At 27.6% G+C, this 27,112-nt stretch overlaps 1 protein-coding gene across 3 annotated transcripts in view; it reads left to right on the plus strand.

Annotated features, from left to right (window-relative positions):
- The window catches only part of LOC100212937 (rho-associated protein kinase 2), a 108,811-nt gene that overhangs the window by 23,508 nt on the left and 58,191 nt on the right, over positions 1-27,112 (plus strand). For all 3 annotated transcript variants that reach the window (XM_065814509.1, XM_065814510.1, XM_065814511.1), the window contains 7 exons: positions 1,319-1,460; positions 1,573-1,663; positions 5,758-5,799; positions 8,594-8,690; positions 23,687-23,778; positions 24,589-24,695; positions 26,714-26,769. In XM_065814509.1, coding sequence (XP_065670581.1) covers positions 1,319-1,460; positions 1,573-1,663; positions 5,758-5,799; positions 8,594-8,690; positions 23,687-23,778; positions 24,589-24,695; positions 26,714-26,769 — 627 coding nt within the window. The remainder of the gene's footprint in view (positions 1-1,318; positions 1,461-1,572; positions 1,664-5,757; positions 5,800-8,593; positions 8,691-23,686; positions 23,779-24,588; positions 24,696-26,713; positions 26,770-27,112) is intronic.

Here is a 27,112-nt window from a genome sequence, read left to right on the forward strand (position 1 = left end):
CTCCTCTCTGTTGTTGCTTGTGGTCTTCAGTGGCTTTTTACTTATGTCTGATAAATATTAGCTCAAGTCATTAATTTTCAATCAATCATTATTGCAATGACCTTGATATTTCTATATCTATAAATGGGAGCATACTAATTGACTTTTATTTACTATTGAAAGCCATATATCAAATCTACTACAAAGTTAGCAAAGGTTTTTTTTCTTTATTACATTCATCACATATGCAATATTGCATTTTTTTCTCATTTCTACAAGTATTGTTGTTACTGCTATTAACAAACTATTGTTTCTTGTCTTGTTAAATTTATTCCAATTTTTTCCAATTTTTTTGTTTTCCAATTTTTTATTTAACTAATTTTTTTCCTGCAAACATCACAGCTTTTCTCATCATGCTTTCCTGATTTAAATAATTTCCAAGTTTGTTATTCTCTTTTTTGCTCTTCAAAATACTTTTCCTTCTTAGTAACTCACAACTAAAATAGTCTGACTGCAGCTTTGTTGTATATGAATTTGTATAAAAAATATTAAACATAAAGGTTGTTTTAACTGTTAACAATATCAATAGAAATGTTTTAAGCAGACTTCATTTTTAATAACATTATTATAAATATTTTTTATTTATGTCACATCCTTATTATGTCACATATTTCTAAACAATAACAGGGTATTTGAACACCAAACAATAAAAGGATATTTAAACACCAAACAATAACAGGGTATTTGAACACCAAACAATAACAGGGTATTTGAACACCAAACAATAACAGGGTATTTGAACACCAAACAATTATTTTATTAATTGTTTGACATTAAGAAACTTTTCATCTTTGTCTGTGAAAACATTAAAGTTACATACTCTTGTTATTATCTGTCAACAATTGAACTTTTTAAAAGTTGTAGTGTTTGACCATAATTGTTGCATGGCTTAACAAAAAACTGTTTTGATTATGCAGCTAGTTAAATCATTTGAAACATTTTTTACTAAAATCTATTAGGAATCAATTTATATATTATTAGAGTCAACTCTCGGAATTAGGACTAATGAGGTCGGCAATAAATTCCCTACCCCAAACTGTTAGAGGATGGCATCAGGTTGGCAAAAAAATTTGACACAAAGGAGTTACCATAAAACATAAAAACGAGGCCAGCAATCTTTTGACGACCTCAAACACTTCGAGGTCGGTAGTTAGGTGGGCATTGCCAAATGCCGACCCAAATTCCAAGGGCTGGAGTATGAATTTAATGTCTTATTGTTTATTGCTCTTTATTGGTCAACTTTTTAATTCAATTTACAATTTAAGAATGTTTACTCTAGAGACATAAAACCAGACAACATGTTGTTAGATAAAAATGGCCATTTAAAGTTAGCAGATTTTGGTACCTGTATACGGATGGATAAAGATGGTTTAGTACACTCTGACACTGCTGTTGGCACTACTGATTACCTTTCACCTGAGGTTTTTTTGTTGTGTTATTTTTTAAGTTAATTTTTTTTTTCAAGTAGTTACTTTGTAACTATTTTGACAGTTTAGTTTCATTTTTAAGAAATGAAATTTTAATACTTTTCAGGTTTTACTTACTGAACGTCATGGTCATGGTGTTTATGGACGTGAATGTGATTACTGGGCTGTTGGTGTAGTTTTATATGAACTTCTTGTTGGTATGTTTTAAATTAATTTGCATTATTGTTATCACCACTTTTTTATTTTACATTAAAAATTATGTAATTATTAAAAAGTACTATAAAATGACTTAAAACTGATTCCCTACTCATACTAACAATGAAATATGTTGTTTAAATATGAATTTAATTGTAAAAAGCTTTATATAACAACAAATCAATATGATATAGTTGTTTTGTGTATTTAAAAAGCCTGTGTAACTTTTTTCTTTAAAATAAATCACTTTATAGCCTGTAAAATTTTTAAAAGTGTGTAAAACTTTTTAATATTTGTATATCAGTCCTTGGGATTAAGTTCGGCATTCAGCAATGTTGACCTAATTCCAGACCTAAAAACCAGAAAAAAATTGCTGACCTTGTTTCTATCTTGCTATGGTGAAACTTTTATGTTTAAAATTTTTGCAGACCTTATGCAGACCAAAAATAGTTTAAGGTTGGCAATATATTTCTGACCTTATTTCTTCCAATTCCGAGAGAAAGTATGTAGTTCATATAATTTTAATATTAAAACATGTTGTAATTCAGTTAAATACAAACTGATATTGTTGTCAGGACCACAAGCTATAGTAGAGTTGAAAATTGTCCAAAATTGATATTTTCCAAAATCCATAAAATAGTGTTTAAAAAACAATATCATTTTATTATTTAAGCTATCTCTTATCATAAATATCATAGAAATCCACACAACCGCCCATTGTCTTTGTCTTTAAAATGTGGTTAATTTAATATATAATAATACTTTTAATGGTTTGACAACTTTATGGCTTATGTGCTACTATAATTATTTTTTTGGGTCTGTTCTATTCATTACAGGTTTTAAAGCAAAATGAAATGAATAGAAAACAACTTCTTTTTTCAAATTAAATAATTAGATAAAATATATTATATAAATTAGTTAAAACATGCATGTACTTAATTAGTTTAAGTTCTCATAGAGCTCTAGATGGAAGCCACTTTTTTAAGCTTCAGTCCGTGGTTTTTGTTAATCATATATATATATATATATATATATATATATATATATATATATATATATATATATATATATATATATATATATATATATATATATATATATATATATATATATATATATATACATAGATATATATATATACATAGATATATATATATACATAAATATATATATATATATATATATATATATATATACATAGATATATATATATACATAAATATATATATATGTATATATATGTATATATATATATATATATACACATATATATATATATGTACAAGAGTGGTCTGAAAAGTTTCCGACCTCAACGTGAAGATGGCAGCACTTGTAAATAAAAACAAGTGAATTTTGTTTGTTCATATGTTGATAGTTATTCACAAAAGTTTCAGCCATTTTGAATGCGCAGTTGTTATGTAACAGTCGTTTGTGTGAGTTGATGTGAGTAATTTTGTGAAAATGGACAAAATAGAGTATCGAGCTGTCATTAAATATTTGTTTTTGAATAACAATATGCCTACGCAAATCAAAGATGAGATGGATTCTGTGTATGGGGACTCTGCACCATCATTTACCACAGTGAAATTTTGGGCAGCTCAATTCAAACGTGTCTGTCAGAGCTTGGGAGACGATGAACGTTCAGGACATCCAAAAACTGCAACTACTGATGAAAACATTGCCAAAGTTCACGAAATGGTGCTAGACGATTGCTGAATTAAAGTGAGAGAGATAGCAGAGGTTATGAACATATCAAAAGAACGTGTTTGTCATATATTACATGAAAATTTAGGCATGAGAAAGTTGTCCGCGCATTTGGTGCCGCTTTTGCTCACGTTGGATCAAAAACATGTTCGAGGGAACATTTTCAACACTCTGTCGGCGCTGTTTAGGCGCAACTAATCTGAGTTTTGGCGACGATTAATTACTGTAGATGAAACTTGGATACACCATTATATTCCCAAAACAAAAATACAGTCCAAACAGTGGGTTGCAAATGGGAAACTGGCTCCAAAAAAAGAAAGAACTGTTTTTGGTTGGAAAAGTGATGGCAATGGTTTTTTGGGATAGTCACGGAGTTATTTTAATCGATTATCTTCAAAAAGGAAAAACCATTACAGGAGCATACTACGCATCATTGCTTGACAAGCTAAAGGAACAACTTGCAGAAAAACGGCCACATTTACAGAAAAAAAAATCCTGTTTCACCAAGAAAATGCACCATCTCACACCTCAGTGGTTGCCATGGCAAAAATTCACAAATTACGGTTTGTAATGCATGACCATCCGCCTTACTCACCAGATCTGGCCCCAAGTGACTTCTTTTTGTTCCCTCATTTAAAAATTGCGCTCAGAGGTGGGAGCATCGCTGGGAAAAGTGTGTAGAGTTACAAAGAGATTATGTTGAAAAATAAAAAATAAAATTTCGAAAAAATGTCTTTTATCTTTGTTAGGTCGGAAACTTTTCAGACCACCCTCATATATATATATATATATATATATATATATATATATATATATATATATATATATATATATATATATATATATATATATATATATATATAAAAACTATATATATATATATAGTTTTTTTAAAAAACTGCAAAAATGCAAATTTAATTGACCAGAATGTTTTAAAAAACATTCAGAATGTTTTTAACAATATAAACAATGTTTTTATTTTTATTTTTTTAATAAAATGTTTTTATTTTTATTTTTTTTAATAAAATGTTTTTATTATTTTTTTTTTTACTGTAAATCATGCGCGGAGTGTTGCTACAATGACTATCTTATAGCCTGACTCGCGACTGAAAAATAGCCTGACTCGCAACGGAGTGCTGCTTCATCTACTATCTTATAACCTGACTCGCAAGGGAGTGCTGCTACATCGACTGAGGGTTTGGCTGGGGCAGGCAGTCTATCAATTAATAAAAAAAAAATTCCGGTCTTGCATTTTAATTTTTACTTTTGTCAACAAAACACGGAAAAAACTTTCTGACAACATATAAGAGTTATATATATATATATATATATATATATATATATATATATATATATATATATATATATATATATATATATATATATATATAAATACATATTCATATATATACATACCTACATATATATGATTATTACCTGTTCTAAACTTTTGCAGGACTTTAAAGCAGAGATATACCTGATTGGTTTTACCAGCATCATTTCATCCAATAATTTAAGAACTTTACCACAGTTGTGTCCACCCAATCTGCCACCATTACACCCATTCCGCCACCCATTACAACCATGCCACATTACTGTGTTTTAAGAGCTTTAAGAGCTTTTTTAATGAAACTGTTAAAGGTATTATTATATATTAAATTAACCACATTTTGAAGACAAAGACAATAGATGGTCATATGGGTTTTTATGATATTTATAACAAGAGATAGCTAAAATAACTAAAATAATATATTTTTTTAAACCCTATTTTCTGGTTTTTGGAAAATATCAATTTTGGACTAAGAAGGAACACTTAGGATTTTATAATTAAGATATTCCAGCTTTTAGATATACATTTTAACAGAATCTGAAAAAAAATCTTTGAAAAATGTCTTTTGAAATTCAATCTAAAAGCCTTAAAATCAAGCAGTGTGTAGAGGAGTTGAAATGTTGTCAGAACCACAAGCTGTTGTAGAGTTTAAGTGAAAAACAACTTAACAATAGAAGTTAGGATGTCTAGCAATGGGTTAACATGTTTTTCTGGGATGGCACAAAGAGTGGGGATGGCAAAAAGTGTGGTCATTAGATTCAAGAGATGAGTTTTTACCTATACTTAAGTAATAAAATTAAATCCATATATATAAAAGATGGAATGTTAAAGTGATGTTCTTGAAACTGACAAGAAGAAATAAAAGTTTCCATGCTTGAATATGTATGTATGTATGTATGTATGTATGTATGTATGTATGTATGTATGTATGTATGTATGTATGTATGTATGTATGTATGTATGTATGTATGTATGTATGTACAAAATGTTTTTTATTTTATAAAAAAGTCTATTTTAAAAAGTCTATTTAAAAAAAACTAAAAAATTGAAAACTTTTTTTAGGTGATCCACCTTTTCTTGATCAATCGTATGCTGGTACATATGGTAAGTATTTCTTCTGTAATATCATGTAATAAAAATCATTTTTATTACATGATATTACAGAATTTTAATAAAAGTCATTTAAATAATTGTTAAAACTTTTATAAATACAATTCTTTTAAAACAATTTTTGGTTTTAAAATTGCAATGCAAAATGAAAAAGGCAGAAAGAATTTAACTGAGACACGATTTTTTTAAATATTTTAAATTAAAACAGACAATAATATTAAAATATTTCCATTTGAAAAGAGTACAATTAGTTATAATATCGTATCTGAAAATTTCTAGAACATTTAGGAGGTTAAACAAAAATTTTTTTATTTATTATCTAACTACACAAGTTTTTCACAAAATTCTGATGAAAAGGTTAAACCAACGTTTACCAAAAAAATGCAAAAATCTGTATTTGTGTGATGCAATACCAAATTTATATAGAGCACTTTATCCAGACAAGGCTGTCCAATGTGTTTAATTGTAAGTACTATTGGAACACCTTTTTATAGCATTTCTAAATACTCAGTTAATGAGGTATGATTCACTTTGGACTTGAATGAAATATATTTGAAAAGTTTACAATAGTTTGCAGGCACAGCTAAACTATGAAAATTAATAAGAAAAAAGCTCAAAACTTTTGAGAATTACAACTTTACAATTTTTTTTTTTTTTTCGCTTTGCTATTTTTTATGTAAAAGTATTATACATAATTGTTACAAATGCTTGATGATTCTAGACCATTTAGGTTTAGCTCTGATAGTGGTAATTGTTGAGAGTTTCTTACATTAACGCAAAAACTGCGCTCTTGGCTTGTAGCAATAATATTCAAGTGAAATCAATTAAATGCAGGCCTTGTTAAGAAGCGTTACGCAGCTCGCATTTTGCTTGCGAAAAGGCGATTTGCCTACGTGTTCAGCAGTTTTGCGCTACGCAAAAACTTAAATCTTTTAGAATATTTAAATTATCTTTTGATTGTCGTTAACGTGACGTAACGTAACGTTTATTCAGAAGAAATAAAGTTGTAAGTAAAAGCATTTAACCGCAATCGTATACTAATAGATTTTTTGTTAAAGAAACACTTTGTTTCATAATTGTTTTTGTTGTTGTTAAAAATTTGTTAAAAGAAATAAAGTGTTTTAAGTTTTATCTTAAGGAATTAAATATATAAATTCCTTTTAAATATAAAAATTATTTTTAGTCATAATAGTTTAAAAAATGCACGATTTATTTTGATGTAACTATTTTATTAATAAGATATTTTGTTTATTGTTAATTCAATAACATAAAGTTTTAAAGACGTTCGTTTAATTTATGAAAATAAATTATGATCACGAATATGTTATCGGTAACTGGTAAATAACCAAAAAAAAACTCTTTATCGTTTAAAAACATTATTAAAAAGAGTTCACAAATTAAATAAGAAAAAATTTATTAACAGTTAATAAAATAACCAAAAACCAACTGTAAAATCATAAGAAAATGAACAAACATTATTTTACGTTTAATGAAAAAAGTATTTTTTTCAAAATAAAATTTAGTTCATATTTGAAAAAAATAATAAAAATGTTTTTTCAAATAAGAGCTTAGATTTTTTATGTAACTTTTGTTATAGTGAGAAAAAAAAAAACTGTTTGTATGATTTTTAACGCGTTAATAAAATAACTTTAATTACAATGCGGTACTTGAAAAGACGCGAGTGACACAATATAACTTCTAACGATGCAAAATATATTTGCTGAGTTGAGTTACTTAAAAATGCGTTAAGCCTTTTCGCTACGCAGCGAAATCTCGTAACAAGGCCTGTAAATGGTATTTTGATGACATAAATTCCTGATTTCCTAATATAAAATATTTTTCTGCTGTGATGCTTGCACCACATGTTATATTGGTGAAACGAGAAAAAATATTTTCACACGAGTTCAAGAGCTTAAAAGTAATATTACAAAAGCCAACTGGGATGCATCTGGAATAGTGCAACATACACAACATTAAAATGGTAGAACAAACTGGGAGAACCCTAAAACGCTTTCTGCTGTTTCAAACAACTACACAAGAAAAATTCGTGAAGACATTAAAATACAATATGTGCAATGTTCAAAATCTAAAAGAAATGTCTTAAATTGTGACAATAGTAATATGGTCATGACTCACCATTGGAAACCACTTTTTGTAAAATTAAAAATTTTTGAATATTTAACGTTGTAATGACATCATTTGGTTACGTTTGTAATAATTTTTTAAACGGTTTTTTAACAGTTTTATTAGTTTAAGGCTCTTGTGAAATATCACGTAAAAAAATAAATAAATAATATGATACCATATATGATGTTTTAATGCTTATATATATATATATATGTATGTATATATATATATACATGCATATATATATATATATATATATATATATATATATATATATATATATATATATATATATATATATATATATATGTCGGTATATATATGTATATATATATATATATAATATATATATATTTATATATATATATATATATACATCATATATATATATATATATATATATATATATATATATATATGTACATATATATATATATATATATATATATATATATATATATATATATATATATATATATATATATATATATTTATATATATATATGTACACACACACACACACAAATGGACACAAAAACCATTAAAAAAAAAAGAATTGAAACAAAATAACTTTTTTTTGTTTTAATTTTTGTTAAAAAACATAATTTTCTATGCTGTAAAAAAAATTTTTATTTTAACTTTTATTTTAAATCATTTTTAGAAAAAATCTTGAATCATAAAAATTCTCTTCAATTTCCAACTGACATTGAAATAAAGAGTGATTGCAAAAAAGTTATATGTGGATTTTTAACAACAAGGTTTTTTTTTCATTTTTGTACATTCATAATTGTTTTGTTTAAATTGACACTTATGAAAAATTGTTTTTATGGCAAAATTTATGCACAGTCTCTCATAAAACCAGTTATTTGATTGTAATAATAAGATTAAATTAAAAAAGACACTTTCCTTAACATTTATATATATATATATATATATATATATATATATATATTAGGGTGGGGCGAGAAATTTTTTTTCTGATTTTTGACTCGCTATACTGCAAAAAACTTGTCTTTAGGGTACCTAAAGCTAATGCAAAAAAAAAAAAAAAAAAATTAATATTTTATGTTTGAAGCTAGTGCATCGCCCTTGAATAATCAAAGAAATTTTCTCTTTTTATAATTTTCTAACAAATGAAATGAAATTGAATAAATTCTTTAACAAATATCTAGAGACAATTAAAGTAGAAAAAAGTATTGGAATGGTAAATAAGAAATCTTTTTTTATTTTATTAAAAAATCATCTTTTCAACTGAAACTTTTTTGAAGAAATATGTTCTTTTACTTTTCGCTTTTTTCTGTTGGTAGTTTAAAAAATGATTCGCTTGAAAAATTAGGCACTGAGGATCTGGAGTTATGTGTAGTTCTTATAATGCTATCTCAGGAATTGAAGCTAGCTACTTTTTGTAAAGCCTCTGTTACAAGCTTTACACATCATTCAACTGCTTGGGTGTGACATTAAAACTTTTCAAAGTTCTACTCAGCTGCTGTTTCACCTGATTAAATCTTTAACCAAATATCTTTATCTGAGACTCTTCACAGCAAAGGTGTAGTAGTGTTCCATTCAATCATGGTTGAAAACTCCTGATAAATATTCTTTGAGAAGCTAGGCTTCTTGCCTTTATAATTCTTCTAAAACCCTATTCCCTAATACGAACCCGTTTGTCTACCATTGTTAAAAGCAAGTTTTCTGAATGTGCAAAAAAAGCATTTCTCTCAATTACTGGGTCTATTACTTTTAGCAAATCATTGGGCAGGAATCTTGATGATTTTATCATTTCAAATACATGTTCTGCCATTTGTGAAGTATTTAATTTTTTTTTATATGAAACCATCCAGGGACATATGATTTAAAAAAAAAAGAAACTAAGGTTTTGTGCTCCTCTGTTGGGGTTTCAAGGTTCAAATACAATCATAAAACTCTGTTTGCAGTTGTTAACCACCTTGAGTGTGAAATTATTCTAGGTTCATGAACAGATAAATCTTCAGAACAACTGCCTGATTTAATAGCAGAACTTATATCCAACAAGACACTGACAAATTTTACCACTGGTCATTTCTCACACTTATTAAGTTGTGTGCCAATCGGACCGCTAAATGATTTTGGGCCTGTCGTTTCTCCGTCTAACATTTTAAATAAATACCGGAATGGCAATTTGTTGAAGTCTAAGAGGCAAATCCCCCACTGCAGTGGTCTTTTTACATATTTTTCAATTGTGGGAATAACACCGTGTTAGTAACAGTGCCATCACATTCGATTACATCCAGTTCATGAAATGAAAATCCAGCTTCTTTCAAATATGAAATAATGCTACTGGCAATGTTTCAGTAGACCCAGAAGTTGATGAAACATGACCAATGTACACTGAACCTGGTTCTTGTAAAATTGAGTAATGTTCCTCTTTTATGGTTCGTCGAAACCGTTTCAGTTTAAGTTTTTCAACCACTAGAGATTTGTCTTTTCTTCCATCAAAATACAGTCCTTGAAGTTGGTTATATTTTTCCTTGCTCTGCATTTGAAGTTGTGAACGGTTATCCACTTTTGCTCTTCTAATTTTATTTTTGTCAGCAACAAGACTGTGACCATAATTGGCTACGATACTAAAATCTTGCAAAACACTTGAGGCAATAGCTGACATTGTACTGTCTGATAATCCATTGTGATTGCTATTCAGAGCAGTATTTTTCATTGTAATGCGCATCTGCCATGATGGCTTACTTAGCTTAAATTCTTCTAATTCTTCATTAATGCCTTCTTTAATGGCTACAGAGGCATCACTATCGAACTCTTTTTGCAGCCTAATGTTATTTTACACTACACGCCGAGACATCAAACATCAATAACAATGATTTTTAAAAAAAATCTTTAACACTCTTTTTGAACTTTCCTTTTTCTTTATCGCGCTTGAAGGATTTCATAAGATTGCGATTACTGTCATGGTATCCATTTATTAATTGGACAACTCAGTAAATCGTTACTGTGGATATTAAAGCTTTATCAAACACTGATTTAACTTGTTGTGTGACACAATTTGAAACATAAGAAAACTTAACTGGCTTGTTGTTTGATTTCAAGGCTAGTTTGTAATTTACATTTGGGGGATACTTTAATGCAAACTATATTATGAAAATGATAAAAAGCGAATATTTATTCAAATATTCAAGTACAATGCGCTAGCTCCAGACATAAAATATTTGTATTATTTCTTTTGCATTTTCTTAGATACCCTTGAGGCATGTTTTCCGCGGTATAGCGAATCAAAAATCAGAAAAATTTTTTTGGCCCACCCTAATATAATCTCTCTCTCTCTATCTATCTATCTATCTATCTATCTATCTATATATCTATATATCTATATATCTATATATATATATATATATATATATATATATATATATATATATATATATATATATATATATATATATATATATATATATATATATATATTTAATTTTAAGGAAAGTCCTGCAAAATAAACATTTTGTCCTGGGTTTCCACAGATCCTGAAAAACCTGAAATGTTAAAATTCAGGAAAAACCTGAAAATAACTAGGAAGAGATTCTCAGAAAGTTTTTATGTTTTTCATAGTAACTCATGGAACTGATCTAAATAAACAAAATATTTTTTTTAATTTATTAACTTTTCATTTAATTTTTTACTATAAATTGTTTCAATATCTAGTCCAATTAAGCTATGTGTCTTAATTACAGCTGTGTGTACCGCACTCAACTTGTTTCTCCACGCAGCGGCCTTGTTCGTCAAGGCCGCTGTGTGTTTGGAGTTATAGAGTTGAGAGAGGGTTATAACCACAACTAAGTAGCCTCCTCAACTGTAGAAACCTTCTTGGCCTTGGGGAGGTGAATTAACAAAAAAAAAAAAAAATTTGATTCGATTGATCACATAGTTTAGCTTCCAACAAGACTGCAAGCAACCACTAGAATTGGAAGTTACTGGAAGAGAAAAGATGGGGTTTATAGAGCAAGATAACAATTGACAGAGAACTTAAATGGTTGCAAATTATATGAATCAGGAAAGTAAGATAAAGGAAGCGAATTCCAAAGAAATGATGTTTGAGGAAAAAAATTAAACAAATAAGAGTTTTTGGAACACTTGGGAACAGTCACAGTAAAAGAATGAGACGTAATTGAATGACGAGTAACACAAGAATGAACTTTAATAGATGGCACAAGAGATGCTAGCTCTTTAGAGCAGTACCCATTATATTATTTTTAGAAAAGAGAAAGTGAAGCAATGGCGATGTGATAATGGTTGGAGGTTGGCTGCAACAGCAGGTCCAACTATGTTTACAATGCATTTTTGCACCTTGTATAAGAGAGAAAGGGCATCATTTGAAGATCTGCCCCAGATATGGCAACAGTATTATCCATACAGTATCCACATGGACAGATTTGAGATTTATAGAGATAAAGTATAGAATCCAGAGTAAGAAAGTAGCGAGCACAATAAAGAGATGCAACAAGAAAGATCGAACGTAAGAGTTAATCCAAGAAGATAAAGGGTAGACGACTCATCAAGTACATTACCGTTCTTAAATATAGGAAGATTTAGATTATTGCAATAACGATTAGCTGAGTTTTATTTGAGTTAAAGTTCACCAGCCACTGAGAGCCCCATGCTGTAGCAGAAGTGAGATCCTTTTCATGCTCATATGCCTTCTCCAAGCAATCAGAGGGTGTTGGTTTCTTATCAGGACAAGAATAAATAGTAGTATCATCAGTGAATAATCATACCTTAGATGTGAGAATTTCTTGGAGATTGTTAATGTAAATTAAAAAAAGTGTAGTGCCAATGGTAGAACTTCAAAGAACTATTGAAGGCTTTAGAAATATCAAGAGCGATAGCCCTAACCTCTCCATGTCTATCTGATGCACAATAAAACTTATCGATTATTACCATTAACAAATCAGCACTAAATGAGAAGATCAAAATCCATATTGATGACAGTAAGTTTTTAGATTTAAGATGAGAGATTTTTAGATTTAAGATGAGAAGTGTTTATTAGTTACAGACTCAAAAACATTGCTTATAGGAAGTAGACTAATGAACAGTAGTCAAATTTCTCTCCAGAATTTTTGAAAATAGAGATAACAGATTCCACTTTCCAGCAGGATGGAAAACAAGATTCTGATTTGTTAAATAATTGTTAATAAAATGTTAAAGATCTGCATTTGTTAAATAATTTTGAAAGTATAGATGACAACTCTGGAGAAAACTTCTGCAAGACTATAACAGTTATGTTGTCCAGACCACAAGCTGTAGAACAGTCTAAGCAGAAAGTCACTTTAGATACAGAAGAAATCACTTTAGATACAAAAGATGAGATTGATGAAAAAGTGAGAAACCATTTTACAATGGTTTCTAACAAAAGTAAACAGATGTCTGGAGAATTGTTTTGGCGATAGATATGAAGTAATGGTTACGATTGGAAATTGCAGCAGCACAATAAAAGAAAAACTATGGTGAAGAGTGAGGTTTGGCTCAGAGTTGTTGAGAGGAAATAAAAGTTTCCTTGCTAAGTGGGAATAAATATTTCCATGCCAGCTTGAATTCTAGAATTTACATAAGAAGTACATTTATCAGCAGGAAAACGAAAGATTTTCACCCAAAGGCCATCACAAAGAAAATCACAAAAAGAGTCCCAGTCAACTTTAAGGTAGTTGTAAGAGGTACAATGATAGGTGGATTCTTATAATGAAGAAGAGTGAGATGATCGTTTTAGTGAGATCAAATGGTGATCAGAAGCACCTAAGGTTGAATGTGGAGAAACTGAGCACTGTCTAGGATCTAAAACAAGACATCGAATAGAGGTCGAATAGAGAAGGTAAATGATTCAGATTGTCTGGAAACCAAGTTGAAAAGAAGAATAATAGAAGGATAAAGAGAAAGGGCTTGGTTAATTTAATCAGAAATAACATTAAAGAGAGTGCAGTCTTGAGATAAAAAAGAGCATATAGAACAAAGAGAAAGATGATAGAGTGAAGTGGTGCTAAATGAATGCTTATAGAAGAAAAGTCTTTGGATTCAAACCTAGCTTCCCAACAAATGAGTAAAAACAAAGGGCTCCAAATGCACACCAAAAGTACAAATAGGGACACCATCCATGCGCAACATGGCACTGCTATTATTCTGATATTTTACAACTTTTAATTTGATGACAATGATCTTTTAATCGGCTTTTAATTTTGTAGCTCATTTTATAACAACCCTAATCACTTTTCTTTATTCTTTGATTTGTATCTTTTCTCCTACCCTTACTTATGTTCTGTTTTTCCTTGTTCTCTTTTCAGACTATTTTATGATCACACTAAATCTCACTAAAGATTTGTTTTATTTCATACCCTAGCTTGTGCTCGATTTTTCTTTGCTTTTTTTAAAGTTTATATGATCCTGTTACTAGGATCAAAACATTTATCCAAAATAATAATAAACATTTATTAAACATTTTTATTTTTTGTTATTTATTTATAAAATATTAAATATATCATTAATACTTTTTTTACATTAGATTCACTTTATTATTGCAACCTTAATCTCTTAACTATTGACGTATATTAAAGGGATCTCCAAGTGCCCAAACATGTTGTGTTCATATTAAAGAAAATTTAAAAATAAATGTTTGGGCTAAATTTTGTTTAAAACTAAATAATAAATGCATACCAATAAAATTAAAATTGTTGTTTTAGTCGAAGCTCGCCATCTCCATATTTTTTTGGTTCTCCAAGTCTGTATATTGTTAACTGCAATCTGCAGATTTAATACTTTATTTCATGCGTGTTTAATGCATAACAGTTTTGGTATACGATGATCATCAAAATTTTTTTTTTTAGATATCCTACTTTTTCTGTTACAATTATCAAATTATGTTTATTTGTATAACGTTTTACAAAATTCCAAAAAATTTTTGTGGTACAATTAAAAATAAAATAATATATATGGCTTTGATATTTGAGTAGCGCAAATTGTTTTAAACAATTGTAGATATAATTTTTTTTCCAAGATTTTTATATGGAAATAATTTGTATCGAATTTATTTTATAAAATTTTTATTGTGTTTTTTATTTTTTCGAAGTTTTTAAAATGACAAAATTGCAATTATTTGGGTGAAAAAAAAAAGGGGTACAGCATAACATGTTTGGTCAATTTTCAAAATTGATTTTTGAATGTTGAAACTGTTCTTCCGGTAGTTTTTTAACTTATGTTAAGAGACAGGTTTTAATATCACGCGTTTTAAAAATGACACAAGAATTGAGAAATACCAAATACACAACACTCTCTAATTGCACTCTATGATGATTTGACAATTTAAATCACTATCTGTTATGAATTATTGCCAAAATATGAAAATTATTGCGTTAATTAATAGTAAGCTGTCTGGATCTTATGCAATGTATAAATTGTATAAAAAGAGCTGAAAAATTATATACTTCATGTTTTTATTGGTTTGTAAATTTTTAATCAAACTTTAAAATGACAGTTTGCACTGTTATTGGGTGCTGTAGTAATGCAAAGACATCGGATTCTCATATATTTTTTTTATAAATATAAACTAAAAAAAGAATGAAAAACTTCACTAAACAGGGTTGGAAAAAACCCGTTTTTTTTAAAAAAAAACCCAGCCCACTGGGTGTTTTTTGGGTTTTTTAGGGTTTTTTTAAAAATAGCTTTTTTTGCTTAGAAAATGAAAGACATAATACCTATTTTGCATTCAAACTATCTTTAAACATTTAATTTTTTCAAAATAATAATTAAAAACACATTGTAATAGTTATATTTATTTATTGAAAAGAGCTTTTACAAGGAAAATTTAATAAATTGAAGAACTGTAAATAAAATTCTCCTTACATAGTTTTACTTTGTTTGATTATTACAATAATTTTTAATTCTTGTCAGCTTTTCAGATGTTTTCGACAGATTTCCAGTTAAACACTTCCTCTGGGATGATCAAGAATAAACTAAAACAAATATAAATTACACTTAAATAATAAAAATAGAATTTTTTTAAGAATTCAGATGGTTATACTGAAGTTAAAAACGATTTTTCCTACTACTTACCTGCTTATTGATCAGATTTGATATCATCACAGGAACTGCTGTCAGCTGCTGAGCTATTGTGAAATGATTTGTAAATCTTCACAAGTTTCATTGCCTTATCTGCACCAAGACGATTCCTGATCTTCAACCAGACAAATCCAAAGGTTGAAAACCATCTCTCAATTGAGGCTGAGCTAGCAGGACAGGAGTGTAGAGAAGTTAAAATGCTGCAGAAATTGGCAGAAATCTCTTTATCCCTGATTTGAGATCTAGTAACCTTTTCTTGCATGATGTTCCACCATTCTGATGGAGAGATAACCTTCAGTGATTCTGAGAACATTTGCTGGAAAATCTTCCATCTTCTCTCCATAGATCTCCACAAAGAAGTTATAATTTTTCTGGTATGTCTCAATGCATGTCTCATTTCAACTTGAGAGTTCCAGCGTGTTTCATTTGGCAGCTGAGGCATACATCCACCTTTTTCCTTTAACAAACCATGGGCCATATGTACATTTCTAAAATTTTTCTGAACTTCCACAACCTGTTTTAGAATTGTTGAAAAAGAATTGCAAATGTCTTTCTGTAACAAATTCATATAATGTGCATTACAGCCATATGTTAACATATCAGGATACTCTTGTTTGATCAGCTCTTTCATTTTCTTTATCTTAGCTTCATTGTCAGTGCAGACAGCAAATACAAACTTATTATAATCATTTTTTATGCTAACTATAGCTTCATTGATGACTTTGAAGCAGCTACCAGCTGACAGATCATCATAGACTTAATTTAATAGATCTCCACCCAGTTTCTTTCGGCTTGGTGGGACATACCCAAGATGAAGAAGAGAGCAAAGTTTCTGAAACTCACAATTTTCCACTGAATTAAAAGACATGTTAGAGCTGAAAAAAAACCGGGCAACTTGTTTGTCTATGACATCTTTCTGATCATTTGATGTTCTAACTACAAAGTTATTTAAGTCACTACTTTTAAACCTTTTTGCTGGTGTGGAGCTGAATTTTTTTGCTGGTGTGGAGCTGATCTTTCGAAAATTGAAGTATCTGACTCATTTGACAAGAGGCTAATATTGCTCATTGAGCTTCCAGGTCTTGGTTCTTGTTCATCAGTGTCCTTCTTTCTCTCTTTACACTTCTCCAAATGAATACGAACTCTTTCAATTTTTACACTAATCTTCTCTGAACAATGGTCACACTGAACACTATTTTTGTCCCCTTCTATCTAACTGACCTCCTTCCACTCCCATTCTTTCTTCCTTCCACTTCCGAATGGCATTCTTATAAAGATTTTTTTCTGAAAAATACACATTGCATCGAAATATGCAAGTTAAATATACTTAATGCTACACAAATAATAATACTGTTTGAATAAAAGTTTCTTGAGTAATTTGTAAGATAGAACACAGGCCTGACTTTGGTATGGTTGATGAAAACCACTGAGATCACTGTAAGTATATTGTAAAAAATACTAAAACTATTTTTTCAGAAATATTTCAAAAAAATCATGTCTTTTAAAAATTTTGTTTCTTATTAAATACTATATTCTGATCATATATCCTCTTTTCAATAATAATTACCTTTTAATTAGTCATAAATATGTTTAAATGTTTTCTGAAATAAATAAACAGAAAAAAACCAAGCAAAGAGAATCCTTTAAATAAAATATTATTTTAAAAAAACCCAAAAAAACCCGGGTTTTTTTGGGTGGGTTTTTTAATGCCAACCCTGTCACTAAATGGTACAACCTAAATAAAGTATAAATTAAATGTATAGCAAATATTCGCAGTAAACCATACTGGTTTAAACTAAATATAAACTAATTATAGTTTATATTTAGTTTAAACTAAATATAAACTATAATTAGTTTATATTTAGTTTAAACTTAACACTTAAACTAATCTATATTAATTTAAGTGTAAAGTGAATATAAAATGAGTGACTTGAATAAACCACATAAATTGAAGTAGAAACTAAATATAAAAGTGATTATTTTACTAATAACCACATAAATCAAACTAAATTAAAGTTAAAATTAAAGTTGTGGCTGGATAGCTCAGTTGGTTAGAGCGTCAAACAAAAAGTTAAAACCCGAACTGTTTTATGATACGAGTTCAAATCCTACCACCGCCAGCGCTTGAGTAGTACTTTGGTACGCAAAAATGTTGGTCAATAATGGACGCTACTCTGGATTAACCTTAATGACTATTTGTGGCTGTTCCTATGCTAATCCAACAATATCTTTGGATATAGGATGAATGTCCAAATAAATAAACAAATAAATAATTAAAATAAAACGGATATTTGTACTTAAATAAACAAAAATTAGTTAAAATGTAAATATAAACATCGCATTAAACCATATAAACTGAAACTGTAAAATAAGCATAAAACAAACTGTTAATCCATATAAACTAAATATAAAACAGAAACCGCATCATAGTGCCTTGATTTTTTTTTCCGGCTGCGAACTCTAATAGTAACAAAATGTGTATAATTGTGTCATGATTTTGGCTGGCTTCTAAAACAAAATAAATTTAAAGCAAGTAAAATAGTAATTATTTAGTAATAAGGCGGATATACTGTTTCTACTTTCTTCTCTTAATTACCTGCTATAATGCTGAATATCTGTTTAAAATAGTATAACTAGTACACTAATACTTTATCTAATATAATCAATCACTACTTTTCTTTAATATGTTCCACTAGTGACTAGACTAACTTATAAGTAAATATAACTCCTACATAAAAAGTTGATAACATAAAAAGTTACACAAAAAGAACTCCTCCATAAAAAGTTTTTTCTTTCTTTTTTTATGCAATTAGATTTTTTTCTACATTTATGTAAGGCGTTTATCACTGTTTTTTTTTCTACCAAAATGATGTTTTAATTAATAATTAATTTTGGTAAACTGCAGTATATGACATGTACCAGAAAAAATCTGCGTGTGTTCTGATGTGGTGTTTACGGAAACCATGCATCATTTAAAATAGCTAACTGTTTTAAAATGTTATTGTATTGGTATTATTCAAAGTTTAAACAACTCTGTTATCAAAACATTTAGTTTTAATTGATATGTCATCAAATCAATTGATATATCATCAAATCAAAATAAGAAGCAAGAAAAAAGTTTGCATTTTCTCGTTGAAAATCCTGGTGTGCCAGAAAACCGGAGATTTCTGTTCGAACTTTAGCGAATAAATTCAACACAAGTGCTTCCACTATACAAAGATTGAAGAGAAATTGTTTTCTGATCTCTTCCAGAACAATTAATTGCAAGAATCTGAATTCCAATAATAAATGCATTGGAATGCAAAAATTCTTAGTTTGACAAGCAATTTGTGGATGTGGTGAAAGAAGCTCCTGTTTTGTGACTACGGAAACAATTAACACCAAAATATTCATAAAAGAGTGCCTCAAGAGTGCCTTTTGCCGTTTTAAAGAACACACACGGGTAATCCGTTATTTTGTCCCAATTTAGCATTACGTCACTACCTGGGACAACTTTAAACTGGCTTAGAGAACATAAAGTAGATTTCGTTGAAAAACACTGCAATCCACCAAATTTTTCTTAACTACGTCCTATTGAAAGATATAGGGCTCTTGTCAAAAGAAAATAACTTTCAATAGAAAAGTAGCCAAAAACATTAAAGACTTCAAAAATAAATGAATTAGAGCGACCAAGAAAGTCCAGCCGAAGACTGTGCAAAAGCTGATGTCGAGTGTAAAACACAAAGTGCGTGCGTTCTTATGTATAAAACTTCACAAACTTTCTTAAGTTAAATTTAAGAATATTAATATATGTACTTTCAAAATATATATAACATTCAATATCGAAATACAATAGTTAAATAAATATCCTTTAAAATGTCCATGCAGATTTTTTCTGGTACATGTCTAATTAGGGATATTTTACAAATTGCTATCTCTATATAAAGTTCGCAACAAGAACTTTTTATGCAGGAGTTCATCATAAAAATTTTATTTAACATTTTTTCTTAATTTTATTTAGCTCTTGCACAAAACAAGAGGACATTAGTCATCTTAAATATAATATTCTATAAAAAGGAAATATAACATTTATTAATATATAAATTTTATAAAAAGAAAATATAATATTCTATATTACTGATACAAAAATCATACATTCAAGATATAACGCCTATTTAAAAAAATCTAAACAACTATATTAAAGATACAATTATTTAAAAATCATTGAAAACAAGTTAAATTATACAAAAGCAAGTTGCCCTAATAAGATATAAAATGAAATATATAGTAATATATTTAAGTAAGTCTTTTTAGATTACATGACAAATAATTAAAAAATAAACTAAACCAAAAAATTATACATAAATTTATGGTTTGTAAAATATAAACTATTAGTAATAAAAAGCATTTGTTATTTTGTAGCAAGTAAGTTAATATTAAAACTGAGGAAGAAAAAAGATTTTATTTAATTAAAGTTTATGTTTACCAAAGTCTAAAAAAGCAATATTTTAGCTACTAAAGCACGAGTTAATTATATATTACTTTATCTTTAATTTTATTACAAATATTTTATTGGATTTAAAAAAATATTATGCAAGTATTTGCTTGATATAGGGGAAAAAATACTTATGTTTAAAAAAAATAAATACACAATATCTTTAAAAAACTTAACAATGACATCATATACCAAAACTATATGATTTAAATGTGCATGAAACAAATTATCAAGTCTGCAGATTGCGGCTAACGTTATACAGACTCGGAGAGCCAAATAAAAAATGGATATAGTGAGCTTCGACTAAAATGACAGTTTTAGTTTTATTGGTATTCATTTATTATTTAGTTTTAATCAAAAAAATCAGCCCAAACATTTTTTTTTTAATTTTCTTTAATAGGAACGCAACTTGCCTTGATAGTTGGGAATCCCTTTAATATGAACACAACTTGCCTTGATAGTTGGGAATCCCTTTAATATGAACACAACTTGCCTTGATAGTTGGGAATCCCTTTAAGGCAAGATTAAAATTTTTATATTTGTGTATATATACGCAATGTTTGTTTGAAGCTTAATTTAGTAAACTTAAAATAGTAAACTTTGTGGTGTAGGACCAATCATATATTCTAGAACATTACTCCTTAGAAAGTTTAAGCTCAATTAAACTCGATATTTTTGTAAGTATAGCTGATTTAGTTTAATTATAAATTAACACTGTTTTAAAATGGCTAGTAAAAAAAAGTTGGCGATGTTAAACTGAAGTCAACAAAAGATTTTGTTTATTTTACGCTTGAGTTTGACAATAAAATCTCAGATTTTAGCAACAGTGGCATCATTAATGTGATTGACAGCAAAGGTGTCTCCTGTGAAAAGAATAATGACGATATTATAAACAAATCAAATGCTGAAATTGATCAAGGTGATGTTACCCAGCTTATTTTGCTGTTCTAACTAGTAATAAATGTATAAGTGATAAATGTTTGTAATATAACTGAACTAAAAAAATTGTAAGTTTGATGGTCTCTTTTTTTAAAAATGACATAAAGTGCAGTTTCAATTTTTAAAAATGTTTGCTTACTGATTGTCATGGAAGCAATATATCCAATCTTTTGTAATGCATCTCCATTGGTTGCCTTTCTTTAACTGTGCATGAATTGTGCCTGCTGTTATCTTACTTTTAATTCCTTTCCCTAATAAATCTCCTATTTGACTTTGTATGGAATATTGTTGTTATATTGGGGCTAGTTCTTTTAATAATGTACACTTACAGATGTTAAAGCATACCAGGGTGTTAGCCAGGAAAAAAAATTATAGAGCATTTTTGTAATATTGGGATTTTAGGCTGTTGTGGGCTGGCAACTAATTTTAACATAAAAAGAAAAAAAAATCCATCAAATTCTGACAATTAAGGCAAGTTGTGGCTTGTGCCCATGGTTTCCTAACTCTATTGATTCAAACAATTTAAGACTCCACAAAAGTAAAAAAAATTAGAAATTTTTTAGATAAATTAAATTCTTTGAAATAAGTTTTTTTTTGGTGGGTCATAATCCTCAAACAAAAGTAACAAAGGTATTTAAAGGACAGGGTGAGATTCAAACACGGCAGCAAATAAATTTAAAGAGTAAGTTTCAATATTTAGTAACTTGTATTAAAATAATAATATATTTATATAATAAAAAATTCTGTCAATTAAAAGAAATAAATTAATTTTAGTATTTGTAAATTAAAAAAAAACAAAAACTTAAAAAAAATTATGTAAATATTATAATTATTTCTTATGTTTTATGCAAATACAACATGAATGATTTGCTTCATTGCAAGTTTTATTTTTAATTTTTTTAACAGTATTTTTAATTACCTTAATAAAAAATAATTAAAACTTATTTTTAAGTATCAAAAACACATTTACCTCCACAAATGCCATTTTTTAAATATTTATTATGAAAATTATTTTTTTTAATACTTCTAACTTATAATAAACAGCAGTAAAAATATAAATGAAAACTTTTTTAAATAATAAAAACAAATAAAAAAACAACAGCAATAAAAAGTAAGTAAAATGGAAAATCTAAACTAATAAACATCTGATGTCAATTAGAAATTTTTTTTTAAACTTACAAATGACCTTGCTAGTTATCTTTGCTATATTTTTGATCTTTTAGCTTGATAATATAACCAACAATTAACAGTTAACTGATTTATTTTATTTTTAGTGTGTTTACCTCCTCCCTCAATGTAAAAGGGGGGGCAGTTAAGGAGACCACAGCACTGTGCATATTATTTTGATTGGCAACTCTCTCCCAACCCTTCTACTCCAAAAATGAAGCGTTTTTTTTTGATAAAGAAGGCCACTGTGTGTAGAAATAAGTTGAGCTCAGTACAACCAAGGGCATGGCATAGATCCATTCAGAACTTCTTGCTTACAAAGCAAGTGTTCTACCACTGCAGCATTTCATTCTGATTTATTGATTTCTTGATTCTAACTTCTCACCCTAATAGTCACTTACAAAAATTTTTTATTGATTTGATTTGACAACCTTTTTTGTTTAAAGTTGTTTTGTGAGCAAGCTATTTTGACTGGACACATTCACAGTCTCCCAGACTTTTTTTTCTCTCAATAAAGCCTATAATTCAGTCCAGACAAGAATAGTTTAAATTTTAAGTTTTTTTTAAGTTATGACTATTTTTTTTTTTTTTTAACAATTTAAAAGTTAAACAATTTAAAAGCTAAACAATTTAAATGGTGAATTAAATAGTTTGTTTGATTTTTAATAAAAATGGATGGAGTGAATTTTATTATTAAATAAGAATTATTATTATAATTATTAATTTGATATTATTGATATTAAGAGAATTAATCAAGTCTGCTTAAGTAAATTTTTTGTATCATTTACAAGATCTTATTTTCCTCCGTCTTGAATGCTTTTAAATTTTATTTTATATTATACATAATTCTATTAGTATATTTATTTTACAAACACAATTTGCTTTATAATACAATTTTGCAATGTAATAAGTTAAAATACCTTATATCTCTTATATAATATCAAATCTCATTACTGATTTTACTAATTTTTAAAATAGAAAACATAACTAATTTTACTAATGTTTTTTTTTATAGAGAACATCATTACTGATTTGACTAATGTGTTTTAAAGAGAATATCATTACTGATTTTACTAATGTTTTTTTTTATAGAGAACATCGACTTGGTAGAAATGGGATAGATGAAATTAAAAGTTATAAGTTTTTTCAAAGGGAAGATTGGAACTGGGATAATATACGAAGCAGTAAGTTTATTCAAAGTCATTTGTGGACCTTTTGTCTCTAGACTAATTTTTTCTTCTTCTAGCCAAATGCTTATGCTGCTATGGTTTTGCCAGCAATTAAAAAGCTTCCTTTTCTAAGCTACTAGTTATCTGTCATACATGTACCTACATGTTTTTAGTTATCTGTTCTACATCAATTGTTTAAAATCATTAACTTAATTATCAAATTTTCAGTAAAAGAAATAAAGAGTTTTTCTTTAATTTTATTATCTAATAAAGTTGATTATAGTCTTATTTTTCTCAAGAAAATACCTGCTGTTATTTAGGTAGTATCGGTAGCTTAATTTTTCATTTCATGGTTTATTTATCCAATCATTATTACTCATCCATGAAGGTGTGATTTGATCTATAAAAATATTATATGATTACTGTATGATATATGAAGGTATCATATAATTATCATATGATTTATGAAGATATATCTAATTTAAAATGCCTCATGTTTTTATTTTATCATGTTTTAGTATTTTTTGTGGAAGAGATGAAGAAGATAAGAGATAAGAAAGATAAGAGATAAGGAATATCATAAATATGAAATATAAGAGATAAGGGAGGTAATAGATGAGAAAGATAAGAGATAAGGAAAGTAAGAGATAAGGGAGAATAAAAAAGTTAACAAAATGAGTTATTTAATCTCAGTTTTGTAACGAGAAAATTTTTTTAGAATTATGGATTCTATAAGTTATATAATAGGTTTTATATGTTTGTTAACTATTTTTATGCACATTAATTAAATATATAATTTTTGTATGTTCTAATATATATTTTTAGATGTTGCCAAATTCACACCTGATTTAGATAGTGATATTGACACCAGAAATTTTGATGATTTTTCTGATCTAGAAAAAAAAAACACTGATACATTTGAATTATCAAAGGTATTTATAAAATACTAAGAACTACACTTTTTTTATATTCTCTTATATTTTTGTTATTTCATAATTTATTTTATTTTTTTCATTATAAATGAAAACAATATTTTAAATGACTCTTTAATATGCTCTGTGAGGTTTTAAATTTTTACTTAAATCAGAAAACATTTTTAGTTGTAAACTGTAAACCATATATAAATATAATAATAGATAAGTGCATATTATGTATATATGGGTAAGCCAAAAAAAAATGTGACTGTTAAATTAGGATAGATTTAATTAGAATTGGAATAAAACTTTCAAGATTTTTTTCTATATATAGACAAATTTAAAAAGTGCAGATTTTTTATGTTTGCTTGTTTTTATTTAAAAAAAAAAACAACAACATAAAAATGAAGTCAAAAAGCGAACAAATCATTGATCTTCTCAATGCTTGAATTATCCAATAAAGAGGTCAAAGACATGAATATTAATCTTGAATTATCCAATGTTTTTTGTGTTCAAACTAGTTTTCAGACTTGTGATTATGTAGAATGAAAAAAAAGTACTGAAAGACCATAATTTAAATGAACACCTAGGGAGGCCAGCAACTTGGAAAACCTGCAAAAGTTAGGGAATTTCTAAACTATGTTAAAAAGCCAGAGAAAAGCCAGCTTATTGCTTATTAATAAATAACTAATATAAATATATTTTTTGCTTATTAGAGACTCAACATCAATTTGTTATTTTCATATTTTATATTATTTTATTGTTTAAAAATGTTTATTAATTTAAGATAAACAGTTTGTAAGAAAACTTTTATTGTTTGGGTAAAGTTGTGTGAGTTTTGTTTGATGTCTTTTTATTGCTAAATTTATATTGGGTAGTAAGGGAAATTTCATTTTAGTCACAAAAATGAAATCAAAAATCGTCTGGCCACCCTGCAGCAACATTAAGGGCTGTCAAAGCCAAGCTTGTTAGAAACCATGTGAGATCATTCAGGAAGATATCCAAAGAGATGAACATGGGGAATACAACAATGAGAACATTTTAAAAAGATGATGTTGGGGCTAGGACCTTAAACTGTCAAAACTATGGAGTTTTAGTCAGCCTTAAAAAATGCTTTTGGTTTTTTTTATTTTGGTTGGACTCAACTCTCAACCCTGATGACTAGTGTTTATTCAAGATAGGACTCTATGCCACACATTCAAAAAAAATTTAGGAATGGCTGATGTCAAACATCAGAAATTTTTTATCAAAGAAAATGTGGCCACCAAACTTAACAGACATTAACCCATTAGCCTGGGCAAAAATTCAAACTGATGCCTGTAGCAAGCCTCACCCCAATATTGAGACACTGAAGACATCCCTAGTCAAAGTATAGTCATAGCTTTAGGGATTGTATAGAAAAATTATTGAATAGGTTATATTATTAATATTGGACTTTTTGAGTAAAAACTTTAATTTTATTTTGTTTTAAATACTTTATTTTATAAAGTTTTTACAGAAATAAAAAAATAAAGTTTTACTGTTATAGTATAATTTTATTTTTACTGTTATAGTATAATTTTGTTTTGTTTTAAATACTTTATTTTATAAAATTTTTACAGAAATAAGAAATAAAATTTTACTGTTATTTTTTTAATAATAAAAATTAACTATAGAAAAAATATATTAAAGATTCATCCATGAAAAAGTACAAAAAAAGTACTGACTTGCCTATGCAGATTATTCACATTAAAACTCTTTTTTGACTTTTAACATGTTTTTTTCAATAAAGTATTACTTCTGGTGACCTTGAAGTAAAATTTACTCTAACTAGACATCCTCTAATTATATGTGACATTAAATTTAGCTGTAAAGTTTGATCTCATCAAAATTTTATGACGATGTTATTAAAATTTTATGATGATTTTATCAAAATTTTATAATGATCTCATAAATTTTTTTGATAATCTATTCAAAATTTTACGATTTTATCAAAATTTTATTCAAATTGACACAAATAACACAAAAAGTTTAAATTGATTTTTTTTTTTTTTCAGGTTTTTACAGGAAATCATTTGCCATTCATTGGTTATACTTATTCAAAACATAACAGGTGTGTTGTTGTCAGTGTTATTAATGTTACCAATGACAAGCCATAACATGATAGTTGTTATCAGTGGTGATCTTTTGTTACCAATAACAAAACAGTTGTTATCAGTGTTGTTATTGTTACCAATAACAAAACAGTTATCAGTGGTGGTCAATAACATAAATGTGAGGTTTTTTCATAATAAAACTTTAATAGTATGAGCAGAGTGGAAAAATATAAATAGAAGCCATCTTTTCATCTTAAATGAAAAATTTAAAAAATTGCACCTAATATTCAAAACACTGCACATTAGTTATAGTTTCAATAAATTAATTAATAAAGTTATAGTAATATAAATATTATTAAG

Source organism: Hydra vulgaris, chromosome 12 (genome assembly GCF_038396675.1).
Source record: "Hydra vulgaris chromosome 12, alternate assembly HydraT2T_AEP".
In the NCBI taxonomy this organism is placed as follows: domain Eukaryota; kingdom Metazoa; phylum Cnidaria; class Hydrozoa; order Anthoathecata; family Hydridae; genus Hydra; species Hydra vulgaris.